This window comes from Cyprinodon tularosa, unplaced genomic scaffold, assembly GCF_016077235.1.
Source record: "Cyprinodon tularosa strain WSP-4 unplaced genomic scaffold, ASM1607723v1 ctg11, whole genome shotgun sequence".
Lineage (NCBI taxonomy): Eukaryota > Metazoa > Chordata > Actinopteri > Cyprinodontiformes > Cyprinodontidae > Cyprinodon > Cyprinodon tularosa.
In genome coordinates this window covers 2263735-2281332 of record NW_024037893.1, presented here as the reverse complement: position 1 = coordinate 2281332, position 17598 = coordinate 2263735, and the positions used below count along the sequence as shown (strand labels likewise).

Sequence of the window (17598 nt, the reverse complement as noted above, 5' to 3'; positions counted from 1 at the left end):
TATTAATAGGACAAATAAGAGAAAGTGAAAGGTTTCCATCTTTTGTGCAAGTTTAGTTCACCATGTAGAGTAGCATGCTCCTACTAAATAGTAGAATAAATCCCATCTTTAAGGAAAAATACAGGAGGTGACAGACAAACTTTGTGTATTAATAATTAATATTACATATAATGAATTTGTTAGGTTAAATGGCTGTAACTTGTAGTAGGTAAGGCTTGTATATATAGCATTCTTTGTTTTCGAGGTCCATCTATACACAGTTATAAAAAAAGAACAATCAAGGTGACAAAAAGTATACATTTATATCTGTTGTTTTTTTAATAACTACTGTAGTTACTTTATCAAATATATGATAATAAAAACGAATAATCATTTAAAAATGAAGTGTTTTATCTTTACAAATAGGCCAGGCTTTAACATATGCTTTAAATGGTTCAATAACAGCATCTAATTGTTTAAATTCTAGGGGGGAATTTTACGACCATGTAATGAATATTAAAGCATCATTTTAGCCTTGTTTTATTTGTTATATGCCACCTGCTAAGAGACAATAAATTAAAATTAGCTGCCTTGTTAACTCTTGTATATTAACATCTGTAACCTTTACCAATGTCCATGAATCTCCCTTTAAAACAATTAAAACAGGACACAAACTCACAGCATAATAGCTTCATTTTTATTTTTAAATGAGGGTTAAATTGGATAAACGTTTGTGCTAACCTAATGCGATGTAGGGAAGGGTGCTGTGGGTTATTTTACTATAGATTTATATTTTTCTCTGAGGTGATTCTGTCCATGTTACAGAGGTATTCTTTGCTGCAAAGAGTAAAGGAGGTCAGACGAGCAGAGCTTAGCCACTTTTACAGCCAAGTTAAATTTAATATAAAAAGATTTATTAGTAAACGTACTATCTACTGTATATGCAGCAAAAAGAATATCAAGTAGGATCATTTTGCAGCAAGACAGCTAAGAAATTTGTCTTTGGCTTAATAAGAACCTTCTAAAAGTTTTATATTAAAGGAAAAAAAACAGACTTCACAGCAAAAACAAAGGCAATTGTAAAAATGCTCAGCCAACAGAGCAAAACATGGAGGATATAAAAGGCTTGATAAGTTATAAGCAAAAGCCTATCTGAACTAGCAGTTTTACAGTCCATAACAAGCCGTTTTATTTGTAGAAATGTAGTATTTTGGTAAACTAGGGTTTTTATTTAATACATGTTGCCTCACATTCCAAATATTTTGGGGATTTTTTTTTTAAATGTATGACTTTTTCTGGCTATTAACAACTAGAACCCTTTCCTAACGTGTGGACATGAGTTCAGATGCCTGTATTTACTTGTTAAGATTGTTAGTGCAGCACTGATAACAATTCTCATTAAGAGGATTTTAAAGGCAGTTAGCAATAGGCTAGCAAATGAACACTTTTTTCTAACATGATTTTAAAGAATGCCAGCCACGTTTTAATTCCATAAAACAATCTCTGTTTGTGCATAGATTGTTTTTTTTTTTTTTTTTTTTTTTTTTTATAAAAATAAAGTTATCTTGCTATTACCTAGTGGAATCAAATGTTTTCATTTTTGGAAAACAACTGGGATAAATAACAACTTTAGTAGTCTGTAATTATATGATTATATATTAGAAGAGGGGTAATTTTATAAAAATAAGTAATAATAATAATAGAACTTAATTGATCTCACACTGGAGAAATTTACTTTTGCATTTAACCCATCCCCTTCGGAAGTTGTGGGCTGCCTTTAAGCGGTGGCTGGGGAGCAGTGTGGGGTTAAGGGTCTTTGCTTAGGGACTCAGAGTGGCAGTCTGTGGGAGTGAACCCAGAACCTCTGGATTCCAAGCACGATGCCCTAACCACTAAACCACCACTCCCCTTTTTTTTTTTCTTTTTTTATAATAAGTGATCCCTCAGTCTGATACTGTATCTCTGACCCTACATTCAACCTCAAGATCTGTTATCATCTAACCAGAGTACATAGAACAACAGGCTGATGCTCTTTGGTTTACTCCCTCTTTCAGACTTTCTGCCTCTGTGAGCTTTCATGTTCTGACTTCTACAGTTTGTCAGTCATGGACTAAAGCAGTTGTGCTCTTGGCATTTGCACTTCAATAACGACAGGTGTATTGTATATCCTACAGAGTTGGATACATATCAACTGCTATATGTGACTCAGTGTACAAAGAACAATATTTCAAAAGGAAAGGTACAGAGTGTAAAAAACTGGTTCCCTGGAAGCCTTGTGTAATAGCATCTTTACTTTACAAAGAAAATGCAATCAAATTAGACGAGTAAATACAGCATTGAATATAGAAATGATAATCATAGTCATGTTGTTTATTATTGACCTGAAACATGATTAAAAAGCAATAAAACATTAGTATAGTAGTTTACACCTAACTATATTTAAAACAATAGTTGGTATTTTTTGCATCATGCGGAGAGTATTCACAGAAAATGAATAAAAATGTACCAGAATAATCTCCTTTCCCCACTGATAATTCAATTGAAACTGTTCAACACCAACACAAAGACTACTTTGTGTTTGAACAAGTAAAGGCATCAGGCATACTCACTGAGATGATGGCGGCTAGAGTCTCTGTAGCTCCTGTGCTCAGTGTGATGTAGGGGAGTAAATTCTCTGCTAAGCCTGCTTCCCGTAGGATCCCATTAGTGTAGTACCAGATCTGCAAGAAAAACAAATGGACATTTGCTCATTTTATTTATTAATCAATAAAACTGTTTAATTTTTGAAAATTATCGGGGTTTGTTTAAAAATGTTTTGTATTTGGAGCTGAGAGAATTATTCTCTGTTATGATTTTTTATCAGCCTGGAACTAAGTAAGAGGAAGAAGAAATCTGCATAAAAACAGGACTGACAATGTGATTAGACCTTGAAAAGATAGATTATTCAGATGGAGCCCTTGTCATCAAAACATCCCATAACTCGATTAACTCTGGGATTCATGTGGTTAGAAACTCAAGTAGATGTCTAAATAGCCTTAAGCTCAAAGAATGTCGTAAGCTAAGGGAGTTTGAATACAAAATATAGTTATGAGAAAAGTCATCTTCCCATTTTCATATTTCTTCTGTTTTTGCTTTATTTGTTGCATTTAAATGTTTCAGACCATCAAGGGAAGTTTCTTCCTTCCGTCATAAAAACACAGTTTTGACCATTGTTTTTATGGATCTAAGCATGACTTTGTTGCTGCCAGACATCTGAATTTTATTCAAAGCAGTTTTAAAAATTATTATTTTCTCTTTATAAATGTAAAAAATTCCAACATCTTTAGCAGCAACGAATGCGATCAAGCAGTAAAAATAACTAGCAAAGCTCTCTTTCTTCGGGTCAGGGGAGAAAGTGATGTTTACTGGGATTTTTCTAGCCAGGTTCTAGGTTTGGAAGATATCAAGCATGGGTGGAGAAATTGGAATCAGCTTCTGTGGTCAATTGCCGTTTTTATTACCTTTGTACGTTGGTTTAGATGGCTTTCTATTCCTTAATCGCTGCAATTCATTTGAGTCATTTGAGCGGATATTTTGCGTATATTCTGAATATTTTTGTTGGATATCGGGTTGATTTTAAAGCTGTTATTTGCTTTAATAACAAAGCAAAAAAGGAATAGAAAAATTATGCATCAAATGATTTAGGCAAGGGGACAGTATTGAAGAGCATATTAAGTAGCAGAATCAATCTAAATGACACTCCTAACTGCATATATATTAGGTCATCTTCATATAGTTGACTATTCAAATAGCCATATTTTACTAAAATTTATTTCTTTTTTCCACTCCTGCTTGTATTCATACAGCCAGCTGTTTCATCTGTTTCAATTTTTACAGTTGCGCTTTGGGAAGAACTAAAATATAGCTTTCAAAAGGGAACAGGGTCATACTGTGCCTCCTTTTATTGCACTACAGATGATTATTTAAGTGCTGGATTTTTGTAATGTTACCAATCTCTAATTTGAGCCACACACAGTGATTAAAAAAGGTAATGACACCGACTGACTTGGTTCATATTTGTTAAGTGTAGCGTAGTGAAGTGTATTTCATTTCCGTTTTTATTTAAAATTCCCTCACAAAGCAGTGGAAAATTGTAAGGTGGAGAGAATATGGTGCATAGTAATCTTTTTTTTTAACAATTAAACGGCTTAGCAGAGTGGCACCTGCACTTGATTTGTACTCCTTTTCCTGTGAAATACCCAAAAAATTTAGTGCCTTATTGCCTTTACAAATTTAGTAGTGTCCAATAATTAATATTGGACTCAGCCAACAGGTTAGTTACAGCAAAGCATTATGAAGGAGTTTAATATGGAGTTAGGTTTACAGTATAAAGCAATTCACCCAGCTTTATGCATTTCCTGTATGACTGTTCAATCCATCATCCAAAAAGAAAAAAGAGTTTGGTACACCTGCAATATTACCAAGAGAATATTATTCACCTAAATGACATGTCACAAGAAGAGTAGCTATATAGTCCATGTTAAGGGCGAAGGAAAATCCGCAGCTCTGCTGACGACAATATTAGTCACTCAGCAGTTCAGCCCTTTATGGAAGGTTGTCCAGTAGAAACTCTCAGTTGACAGAAATGTATAATAGATCTCATTTATAATTTCTAAGAAATAGTTTTAAGGGCTAAACAAACCTGCAGACTGAAATGCTCCACTTAGATTATTATCCACTGCGAAGCATGGTGGTTGCACTATCATGCTGTGGGACGATTTTTCCTTAGCAAAAATACTTGTAAGAAAGCTGTTAATAGTTGATTGAAGGCTAGATGGAGCAAAATAAACTGAGCTTCTTAACATAATGGGGGCTGATGTTATAGCAAAAGGTTTTTTAACTCATCATATTTGCTATGCAAAGGCGGGTTGCTATGCACAGGCAGAGAAAACACACTGACCACTGATCGGCTTGACAGAGTAGCTGTTAGGAAATCTTTCTGAACCTGAACAACCCATCTTTGTCTGCGATAGTGCCTCTGTCCGCAGGCAAGTGGGAACTCACCTGTCTGCAAGCGCACTCAGGGTCAGTCTGAGTTGATGACAGAGACCGAAAGGCATGGGGAGCACATGGTAAACATTTTCAATTCGTGGCAAAACTTAAAAATGAGGTTGAGCATGTTTGCAAAGACATTTCAGTCTCTAATTGATCATAGTTAGCCGAGCCATGTTTCAAAAGACATATAGGCATGACGTAATGTCAAAGCTATTTTTCCTTTTCTTTCCTCTGCACAAATAGGAAGCAATTTAAAATGTTATTTTTTGCCAAAATGTTCAAGTAACAGAAAATATAACTCTTCCTGTAAAATTGAACAAGGTGTAAAAGTGAAAACTTTTAGATAATAACAAAAAAAAAAAAATACATGAATTCATATACCACAGCTCCTGGATAAAAGTCTTAAGATTTTCTTAAAATCACAAACTGCAGACTTTGTAGCAGCGCTTTTAGTTGTTTTGTGAGTCAGTGGCAGACAGTTCTTATTGCAGCTTTGCTTACAGACGGTGGCGTAACATTAACTCTCTATGCAACATCAGAAAACCGCTCTCCTGTGGGATGATTATTCTTTTTATGGATGTTGTAGGAGGAAAACAAAGTGTAGTTCTATTGGTTGTGTCAGGACAACTCATACATGTTCGGGAATTTGCAATAAACGTTTATCACTGTTATATTTAAACACCAGACCTTCATCTGTCACAAAGCTTCACTACATCATCGCATTTTTCCTGATACATGTCTAGCACTGAAATGAAGCATTAAATGTTTGTTTCCAGTTTGTGGGAGGTGATTGTGATTTACTGTGTTTTTTACAGAGATATGTGCACTTATCTTCAATTCTTTGGGAAATATATTTACCCTGCATTGCACTATATGGATTAACAGCTCAAGCTGTGATCAAAGCGTATATGAAACAACATTAGATTGCCTGGATTTTGATTTATAATGAACACAAACCTGTAGAGAGTGTTTGATCTTGTTCAAGCAAGAAACTATGCTGAAGTTTACTTTTTCATTAAAATCCTTACAATTATTTCCTACATACACATTATAATTCTTATTTATTATCAACTGTAGAAAAAAAATATTTTTTTCCTTCTTCATGATGACAGTCTTGATCTAGTTTAAAAAGATTGGATTTTCCTTTTCATGTGGCCTTAATGTGGTCTTTAATATGGAAATTCAAAGAAGATCCATAACCGAAACCTATTTCATCTTTGGCTTTTGTCTTGGGAATAAAGCAGAAAAAAAGGCATGTTTTTAAAGAAATCTCTCATATGGGGTCACAACTGTGACAGCAGATTTCCCAAAGGAAGGTGTGAAAATGCTGTTCGCCGCTACACCTGATCCACCCCCTGATGAGAAGTTTTGATGTTTTTGTCACTTCTAGGACTGAAATTGGTGTGGAAATGTTTGAGCAGCAGTGTAGAAAATCAACTGTCATGGCATTCTTTCTGTCCAGTACAAAATGCCTGCTGAATTTTTAAATTGTTTTTCAGATACTAAAGAATTCTGCCCAAGTAACTTTGCTTTTACAATGCTGATCACAAAACTAATTTCTTAAACTACTACTAGATGAAAATGTTTAAATATTGTCAAGGAACTTCTGAGGTTTGGGAATCCAAATCTCTTTGACAAACAGAGAAAAATATTCCTGAAAAACGAAACCCATTACAATATTTTATAAATTATATATATACTTTATAACCTAATGTGTTTGCTCACCTTTTCAAATCAACAAATGTAAGTGTTTGATTCCCTTACATGACTACAAATGATCAGAGATTAAATCCTCTTTAAATATTATTTTTAAAATAAATAAATCAGTGTTTTATCATTTTATGATATAGGGACACCTGTGCAATAAGTCTAGCCATAACATTTCTTTGGTGCTAAACATTTCACAGTCAACTTAGATAAAGAGGCTAATAGTGCACTGAGGTCACCAATCATTCTGCAGTGTCACCAGCTACAGATCTCAAAACCTCATGTGACTATCTTCAGATTACTTCAATAACATTGTGTGAAGAGCTTCATCAAATTGGTTTTCATGGCCAAGCAGTTGCATCAAAGCTGTACATTACCAAGTGCAATGCAAAGCATGAGAGGAAATGCTTTTTAAAGCAGAAGAAACATGTTGATTAGAGCGATTAATCCTGAGTCTCATGGCAATCCAATAAACGAGTGTGGGTTTGGTAGTTGCCAGGAGAACAGCACTTATCATTGTGTGGAGCAAAGACGCAGGGAGGATTACAGCACAGGGATGTTTTCCCGAGGTTGGGCTTTGCCCTTTAATTATAGCGAAAGTAATATTTCTATTTTATATTGTATAACTGCATACTCCCCACCAGCACACATACTGTAGCAGCAAAGACCTAAATTATCATGATCTTGGTGCTGATGACTGCTCATTTCATTCACCTGTCTAAATTTGCCTGGTTTCTCATTACTGCTCATCTGATCCACCTGCTCCTGCTTCTATACAATCTCCTTGGTCCCAGCCGTTAGTGCCAGATTATTCTTGACTCTTTTCTAGCATTTCTAATAGTGTTCTGATTGCCTGATCCTGACCTGTTTCTGTATTCTGACCTTTGATCCTGCCTGCCCCTGTCTGATCTGTTTGACTGACCTGTCTTCGGACATCTGCCAAAATCTTCTTGTGGACTGAACCTGGATCTGCCTTCTGATTTTGACCTGGATTATCCTACCTTCCTTCATTTTCTTGGATCTGACCTCCTGTCAGTTCTGGAGCCTTCTAGGCTTCAGCGTCTGGAATTCTCGGGCAGCGTCAGCCAACTGGCTGGAACCATCCTCGTTCTCTGGGCACAGACTGCACTGTCAAACAAGGTTAGTGACTCACTCATTTGTAATCATCCTCCTTCAGATTATCATGGTCAATAACCTGTGTTTCTATCCTGTAGAGGTTCCTGTTTTAGACGCCCTAGTTGCTGCTGATACAGCAGATCCACAGCCCTTCATTTTGAATAAGTGCTTTCTAAATTATCCCACTGTCTGTCTCGCCTGAATTCTGGGTCCTCTATTCTGAATCACTACATAAATACATGAAAGAGTCTGCAGCTTTCATACTAAAAGCTGGCGGTAGAAATTTGTTAGTGTAGAGAACGTGTGTAGACATATAAAACCACATGTAAATGTCTTGCTGCATTTGTAACCTTCATACATCCTAAATTAGGTGGAATTGATAATAGGGTCACAATTCGTTTTGTCCCCCATCCCTCCCTAAATACATATGGAAATTAGTATAAACACTGGGAAGGCACCTGCCTGTGTCCAAACAACCATGGCTATCAGGCCATTACAGAGAGAACTTTTCAACACACACCAGAGACATTTATTACAGCCAACAAGCAACTTCTCGAAAGATATCAGCTACTTACTGAATAAATGGGTAAAAAAATTAAAAGCCTGTTGGTTCTATTTTGTTCAACAAAGTTTAGGTGAGTGCTGTCTATAGCTGTTGAATTTAGCTCAATTATTACCTAATGCTGATAATTGTTATGTTTCTATTAGGAAAAGCATCACAACATTTATATTTTAAAATTAGACTTTTGAGGCTTTTGGGCTTGGCCAAAATATAATAAATGTACAGTATACCTGGACACCATCCCTCACTTATGGACCCTGTTTGAAATCTTTTTCCAATACAGCTTTTATTTGCAATAGTTGCAATTATTATTACAGTAGCTGTAAAAAAAAAAATTCTGAGTCAAGCCGACAAATCCCCCACTACATTTGTGAATTTTTACAAATACAAGCATAGCTTTGTATCAAAAATGCATTGAATATTAATAAAAGCAGTTGTGATATTAAAGATATATACCGATCTTCCTTTATAGCAATATAAGTGCAAATATAGCTTTGAATCCATTAGGAAAACATCTCCTTGATTAAAATTTTAATGTTATATGTATCTCTGCTTCTGTCTCCTTGAACCCCAGTCGGCCTCGGCAGATGGCCGCTCACACTGAGCCTGGTTCTGCTGGAGGTTTCTTCCTGTTAAAAGGGAGTTTTTCCTCTCCACTGTCGCTACAAGCATGCTTAGTGTGAGGGATTGTATTTGAGTCAATGAGTCAATGCAATCAACTGGTTTTCCTTAGATAGAAAACTTTGTATCAATTTGACTGTATGATCTGGTTGAACTGTAAAGTGCCTTGAGATGACATGTGTTGTGAATTTGGCGCTATATAAATAAACTGAATTGAATTGAATCTATTTAACCAGATTTTCAGAGAATTGAAAAAATCTAAACAACATATGGCTGCAGCAGTCGGGGAAACGGCTCATAAAAAAGGAACATGATAGTCAGCACCTTCTTAAAAAAAACTCCCATTGCACATAGGGCTAGTTAGATCATTATGTTGCACAGAGACGCATAGTTCTTCAGTGTCCCTCTGTGAAGCTGGACAATTTAAATCAGTAAATAATCCGCCATTCCACTGGTGATGTCCTCCAGCAGTGTCAAGACTGGCATCCTTGCACAATTGCGCATTTCTTTACGCCTTTTTATATAGACATGTGCAATTATAAACACATTCTTGACCTGATTGTCACATCCAACTTGTTTGTGTTGTTTCCATCATTTCATAGGTGTTCTATGGTGTCTTATGAGGCCTAATGTAATTCATTTGTTATCTTTCATTTTTAAATCATAAAATCTCCAACTCATAGAAAAGGTTGATGAGCAGTATACATTAAATGAAGAGAGTCACATTTCATTGTAATGGGTAGGTTTTTTTATTTGATAGCCAGTGCAATAGCTATAAAGATAAATACCCATCTATATAAATACCCATGTAATTACCCTGTATAACAACAACCCTGTATAATAAGACTTCAGGTTTCATATATATACACTATATTGCCAAAAGTATTTGCTCACCCATCCAAATTATTGGAATCAGGTGTTCCAATCACTTCCATGGCCACAGGTGTATAAATTCAAGCACCTAGGCATGCAGACTGTTTTTACAAACATTTGTGAAAGAATGGGTCGCTCTCAGGAGCTCAGTGAATTCCAGCGTGGAACTGTGATAGGATGCCACCTGTGCAACAAATCCAGTCGTGAAATTTCCTCGCTCCTAAATATTCCACAGTCAACTGTCAGCTGTATTATAAGAAAATGGAAGTGTTTGGGAACGACAGCAACTCAGCCACGAAGTGGTAGGCCACGTAAACTGACGGAGCGGGGTCAGCGGATGCTGACGCGCATAGTGCGAAGAGGTCGCCAACTTTCTGCAGAGTCAATCACTACAGACCTCCAAACTTCATGTGGCCTTCAGATTAGCTCAAGAACAGTGCGCAGAGAGCTTCATGGAATGGGTTTCCATGGTCGAGCAGCTGCATCCAAGCCATACATCACCAAGTGCAATGCAAAGCGTCGGATGCGGTGGTGTAAAGCACGCCGCCACTGGACTCTAGAGCAGTGGAGACGCGTTCTCTGGAGTGACGAATCGCGCTTCTCCATCTGGCAATCTGATGGACGGGTCTGGGTTTGGCGGTTGCCAGGAGAACGGTACTTGTCTGACTGCATTGTGCCAAGTGTAAAGTTTGGTGGAGGGGGGATTATGGTGTGGGGTTGTTTTTCAGGAGCTGGGCTTGGCCCCTTAGTTCCAGTGAAAGGAACTCTGAATGCTTCAGCATACCAAGACATTTTGGACAATTCCATGCTCCCAACTTTGTGGGAACAGTTTGGAGCTGGCCCCTTCCTCTTCCAACATGACTGTGCACCAGTGCACAAAGCAAGGTCCATAAAGACATGGATGACAGAGTCTGGTGTGGATGAACTTGACTGGCCTGCACAGAGTCCTGACCTCAACCCGATAGAACACCTTTGGGATGAATTAGAGCGGAGACTGAGAGCCAGGCCTTCTCGTCCAACATCAGTGTGCGACCTCACAAATGCGCTTCTGGAAGAATGGTCAAAAATTCCCATAAACACACTCCTAAACCTTGTGGACAGCCTTCCCAGAAGAGTTGAAGCTGTTCTAGCTGCAAAGGGTGGACCGACGTCATATTGAACCCTATGGATTAGGAACGGGATGTCACTTAAGCTCATATGTGAGTCAAGGCAGGTGAGCAAATACTTTTGGCAATATAGTGTATATATATATATATATATATATATAGGCATCTTTCTTTCCTTCTTCTTTTTGACTAGTTATTGAGCAAATGTCTTCACTGTGAGACTAATAAAGCCAATCAATCAATCAATCAATCCATCAAGGTTTTAGATGTGGCTGTGGCAAATTAACCACAGCAGGTCAAAAGTTTGTGTGGATTGTTGGACACTTTCATGCGCCTTCATACTTACAAATCCCAACTTCCATTAAACAGCAGTTCTTTTTGTGCAAAGATGTACTTCATACAGGAGGCCTCAAAATTAGGAAGTTTAGTTTAGAAAAACCTGCTTGGCCTCGCCAAAACCCAGGTTTAGATCGAACAACTGAGTGAAAACTTAGAACAGAGACTAAATCCTCTTTTTCAGTGGAAACATATTTATTAAGGTGAGGTCAACTACATTTAGATTTATAAATTTTTTATTACAATTTCAATAAGGGCGGAATCTTGAACAGCAAGGCAGACATACAGTCCTATGTAAGGCGGTTTGCAGTGACACCAACAAAATGACAGATTGCTTTGTTTATGGCTGTTAGTAGACTCACAGTAAAGAATGAGTGCAAAAGAAGGCTGTTGGCATCTAGATGAAGCAATCGGGATATGTACAGGAGAGAGAAGCCATGTGGTATTAAATGGAAGGACAACACAGGAAGGTAAGAAAACTCAATTTACGGCTTATGCTACCTACAGCTAGTTTGCCATAATAGCATTTATATATCTAATAAGTGCACCATAAAATTATGTAATTATTCATATTAGTTATTAAAATTGTGTTTGACTAGTGACAATCAGTGACAAATAGTTCTCTAGAGTTACGTGGCAGTGGGAACCACAAGTGAGCCAGCACTAAAAATAGTAACAGATCCATGTAATGGTTGGTAATCAGAAAGGCACGTCAACTGGTAGTGAAATCCTGTGAGTTGGTACTATAGAAAGGAGGTCCCTGCATCCAACAGCAGTGTCTCATCCCTCAAGTTTTTTCAGCAGGTGGGTTAAAAATCACACAAACATGCTCTTATAAACTGGAAATTCTTTAAGGAGCTCAAGTAATCAAAGCTGCAGAGATTGGTGCAAACCTCAGTGGACTGAGGTGTAGAGCTACTTAACAAAGGGTAATAAAGTATAGTTTGGAGGGATGGACAAACGTCTTGTCCTGCTACAATCAAATCTGTCTTTTGAAATAACAAAAAAAAATCACTTCACTTAAAATTCAAGAATATCGTAAGCAAAATACCGAAAAAATGACAATCTAAATGTGTGCATCGTCTTACTGCATTAAGGCCACAGAGCTGATAGCAGGCCATGGTGATGATGATTGTGATGAGCTGCCAGCGAACAGCTGGGCTCCTCAGTAGCTCCAACACAGACACAGCGTTCAGGCTGTCCCGAGCTCGAGCCTCCACGTGGACCTCTTCTAGCTCCTGGGACACATCCGTCTTCCCCAAAAACCTCTGAAAAGCTGACACAAAACCACAGCATCATAAATATCGACGGAAGATGAACCAAAAATCAAAGCCATCATGCTAGGATTAAAGTAAATGCAGAATAAGCTCCACAGCAAGCGATAAGCGGATATATTCCCCCAAACTGAGCTGTTTATTAAATCTTTAACATCTGACTGGAATATGATAAAGTTTATATGTGCTTCCTGCAGCTTCATTGGGCTCCAAGCTCATCCTATCAGCAATTTTTTATTGAATATTAAATGTATTTATTCATAAAAGAAATGAGTAAATCTTCTCTTCTTAGATACATGAAGCATGCTATGTTTCAAAAGTGTTTGGATAAAAATAGAATAACATTGATGTTTTAAAGACAAATTCACAGTTCCCATTCAGTTTTGAACTGTTGGTCATAATGCCACACAATTATCTGAAGCCCTGGCCCAATGGAAAAACAGGGTCAGAAATTTGAAACTGACAAAATTTTAAAGTGTAAAAAAAAAAAAAAAACCTGAAAAAAAAAGTTTCAATTGTTTAACTTTTTTGTTTTACTTTATGACCCCAACTTCCATATAGATGATGTACATTGACCTAGGTCTCCGGTACTTAATGGTTTACCAAGGGGCACGTTACTGTTAGATAAGTTACCTTCAATAAAGGAAATCATAATCATAAATCCCTGTTTTGCACTCAGTAAGGTTTATATATTTATACGGTATATATATGTATGTACGGTATTAGTGGTGGGCCGTTATAGGCATTAAAAAGTCTGGCGATCAATTTATTCTCAAAGTTGGGTTGGGAGCTCGGTCTGTACTAATGATGACTTTAACCTTGATATTATAGCATGTCTGCCGATAGATAAGTAAGTAAAGTAAGTAAAACATGCTTGTTCCCTTATATCCAACTGGTGAAACATTCTTCATGTGGTGCCAAAGTTAACACTTAAAGCTGCGACCTCAAGAACATAATGTTAGCTTAGCATGAACAGACGACCAACATTAAAGAACCCTCTTTAACACAAAAATAGGATAAAAGGGTGATGCTTTCTCCATGTTGACATTACCCAGCAGCCCTTGGGGCTACTCCAGCCTCACAGGACATTACAATGACTTATGGAAAAAGAAGAAATAGAGCTTGGACTGACGGACACAAAGCTACTGACTGTAAACAGTTCATCATGACCTATAATGTAGGCCTACAGCTCAGAATTCATGTTTATCTGAATAAAACCTTATTCAACACAAATACATATTATTGATTATTTATTTTCATCATTTGAGAAACCTGCTCAAAAACTTACTTTAACTTAGTATTTAGATAGAACACACATATCATCCTTATTTTATTCTTATCCTCATCTTATTTTATTCTTATATTTTATTTTTACTTACAATCTTATTTTTCTCTTTTCTGTAAGCGGTTGCACTACAAGAAAAGAATTTACAGCAATTTTGTTTTATTTCAGTTTGAAATATAAGAGAAAAAGAAAAAACTTAAGACATCTACATCGGGGATGGATGGTCTCACACCATTGACTTTCAAAGGCAGAAATAAAAAATTAAGGATCCAAATCAAATGTCAAATGACATGAACCAACATGCAATGGGCATTTCTGCAGGGCATGTGTCTTTGTCATTCCTGATGTTTAGTATTTGCAGTTGTTCCATTTTGTGACTGGAATCTCTCCTTTAGGTGACTCTAGCTTAGGGAAGCAGAATAGTAACATGACCAAAACCAATATGTGTAAAGCAATGATTCATTTCCACACTTTATGCTGTTTTTGAAGGTGTTTTTTTTTTTTTTTTTTTTTTTACACATAATTCAAATGCTTCTTTAACCACATCCTGTATGTTATTTAAATCATGTTGAATTAATGTTATGTAGCTTTATCAGAGTGTGTATATAAACATAGGAACAAAACCTAATAATTTTAAAAATCTCCAAACAAGAATGTCAAACTCCAGTTTTAAGGGGTTGGTGTCCTGCTACAACCAAATCTGTCCCTGGCTCAATGCATGCAAATCTTAGGGCTGAAAAACCTTGTCAGTATGCAGCTGTCTTGCTAATGAGCCAATTACTTGATTTGGATGTGCTGAAGTAGAGACCCATCTAAAAAGCAGCAGGACTCCAGCCTCTGAGGACTGGAGTTTGACATCTATTTCTTAATGTCACCAAACAAATGCAAACTAGAGAGAAGTGCCAAAGTTACAGGCAAAGTATTGAAATAAGACAGAAAATATTAGAAATAAATATCATTGTCATAATAACAAGACATAGAGCATTTTAGCATAAAAATAATCTGGCCTTTGTCAGGTTCTAAAATAAATTAAACCTACCACCAAAAACACTGTTTAACCCTTTAATACTTCAATAAACAAACATAAAGCCAAAATGGTGCAATTGTCAATCAAATATTAACAACATTATTTTTGCTTTTGCCTTTTCCTTGTCTGAGGCATATATAACAAATTTTTTTATGCCAATTTGGAAAGATGCCAGCAGGACATTTAGAGAGTGGGGGATCCGTGAAGTGTCATACTGGATTTCCATTTCAGCTTCAGCTGGTTGTGATGGATGTGGATCAGTGGAAAGAGAAACCAGACTTCAGACTAGAAGACTGTGAGTCCAGTTCTAGATTTCCCCGAGCAAAAGTGTCTTTGCATAGGATGCTGCACTAATAATCTGCATGTAAATATATGAGTGTTGCTGTGTTTATATGTGACTTTTGACATCCATGATAATTTATCTCAAGGTGCACACTGTATCTGTATAATAACTCCAGATATCAATAAACTAAAGCAAATAGGAAAGGACCAGAATCTCTCCAGAAGTATATGATTAATATGATGCTGCTGAGTTATGTTCCCTTTTATTGTTCTTAAAAGTCTGTTCATTTAGTTGCACCCTTAGTCAAATCAGTTGACATATTATTGTGTATTTACAAAAAAAATTACTCTTTAAAGTGTGAAAATAGGTAATATATTTGTGATGTCTTTCAGTTCTGCCTTGTAATGTCTCATCTAACACATCAACACTGATTTTTGGTTTTCCTCTGCTGCATGCAGCCATTAGAAGAATTTAAATGAGGGATTATGTTGCAATCTTAGCTCAATTTAAGAGAAGCTTTTTTCTACTTTGGCCAGATCCCAAATACATTTAAGTAACTCGAATCATTAGCAGATTCCGTCATATTTTGAGGATGTAGTAGGAGTAATATATCCAGCTATTGTAAAATATGCTATCACACACCTCCCCCAGGTGAGATGAGCTCTAGAAAAAAAACCTATAAATCTAGTATTAGTGGGTCTTAAATCGAGGTCTCCGGTCTAAAGCCTTCTGCAGGCTTTATTGCCAATTGATGCAAAATGATTCTGGAATCTGTGTCCACAGATTTCTGAATAGAATTGGAAATTACTTCTTCCTTCTGGGCACAGGGAAAGGATTATTTGAACAAGGACTCCTCAGGGGATTTTTAAGTCCATGTTGTTTTTTGCACTGTACCCTTAAATGTAGTTCAAGTACAGCTGATAAAATGGTTATCCTGAACATGACACTAAGACATGTGCAAATCTTATTATTCAAATTATATGATTTACAAACAGGTGGGCAAACAATATCAATCCCACAGCACACCGTTTAAAGTGAGAATCCAGATTTATGAATTATGCATTTAGTTTCCCAGTGGGCCTTGAGGAACCCAGCAGTTATACACCAGCATTATTTGCCAACCAATTTAAATCTTTTTACAGCAGATTTCCTCTAATTGTGACCCAGCAGGTGCTCCTGCAAAGCTCTGCATATCACTATTTTCATGCAGAATTACGGCAGAACATACTAAATATGATTTTAAAGAAAAAATATCTTGAGCTGATGTACAGCAGGATTTTTTTTTCATAATTTACCATATATTTACAAGAAAAAAAATTGTTACATAGAGCTGAGCTCTTTCTCAACTTCAAGATCAAACCAGATATACACACCTATTTCCTATCTTAGCAGAGCTGACCAGGTGTCTGGCAGCTGTTTTCACTCTTTAGCACTAGAGGAAAGAAGTAGATATACAGGCATCCTTCTCTACCTTTTGATCGTTTTGCCACTAAAAGTAAATCCCTGAGGCTTTTTCAAACACAGGTGGATGGGGATTAAGAACATAACCTGAAAAAGAAGACCTCTGAGAACAGAGGGTGGCCAAAAGCAGAGCGATGGGATGTGACTGTTTGATGGCAGACTGTGTAGACCCTGACCACACAAGATACAGGCTTGCCAACATGAAAGCAGGTTCAGGTTCTCCTGAGGCATACAGCCTAGAATTTGGAAAGTATAAGGACAGAGTGAATGTGTGTTTAGTGAATCATTGAATGCACCAGTGTAAGAATAGAGAAAAAAAAAACATGTGTATTTCTTCTGTTGAAATGAAGTTATGTATGGTTTCCTATTTTTTTCCTAATTAAACTGTGTCATGCTTTTGCTTGAAGCCAATACTATATTCCTAAACAAAAACAACTCAACCATCGCCTTCCAAGGTCATCTAATTAATTCATAAGAACCACCAGCATAAAACCTAATCTTGGTTCAAATCCCTGCATAGTACGAGGGATGATGACATTTATTTGAGAACCTTAATAAACTACTGAATTAGGCAAAAAAAAAAAAAAAAAAAGGAGCACAGCTACCATCTCAATGAGAAAAGTGTCAAGCAGGGCTCTGAAACAATATCCCATGCTTTGGACATCTCACAAAGAGCTGTTTATTCAGATATGCAGATATGACAAAACCATGTACCTAAACTTGCAAGAAAAACATTAGTAAAGAGGCAGCCAATAGATAAATTTTAACTGTGGACGAGCTGTAGGGATCTTCAGCTAAAGTTGTTTTATCTGCTAACAGTAAAATTGTCAATCAGGCACTTGACAATCATGTCTTTGTTGAGGAGAAGCAAACCACTGCTGAAGGACAGCTTGTAAAAAGTACCATTCTTCAGAATTGTGTGCATCATTCAGAG

At 36.7% G+C, this 17598-nt stretch overlaps 1 protein-coding gene across 10 annotated transcripts in view; it reads right to left on the bottom strand.

The window, feature by feature from the left end:
* The window catches only part of slc2a9l2 (solute carrier family 2 member 9, like 2), a 177462-nt gene that overhangs the window by 85060 nt on the left and 74804 nt on the right, over window positions 1-17598 (bottom strand). For all 10 annotated transcript variants that reach the window (XM_038295565.1, XM_038295606.1, XM_038295545.1 and 7 more), the window contains exons 8-9: window positions 12423-12610; window positions 2589-2699 (exon numbers count right to left, since the gene is read on the bottom strand). In XM_038295565.1, coding sequence (XP_038151493.1) covers window positions 2589-2699; window positions 12423-12610 — 299 coding nt within the window. The remainder of the gene's footprint in view (window positions 1-2588; window positions 2700-12422; window positions 12611-17598) is intronic.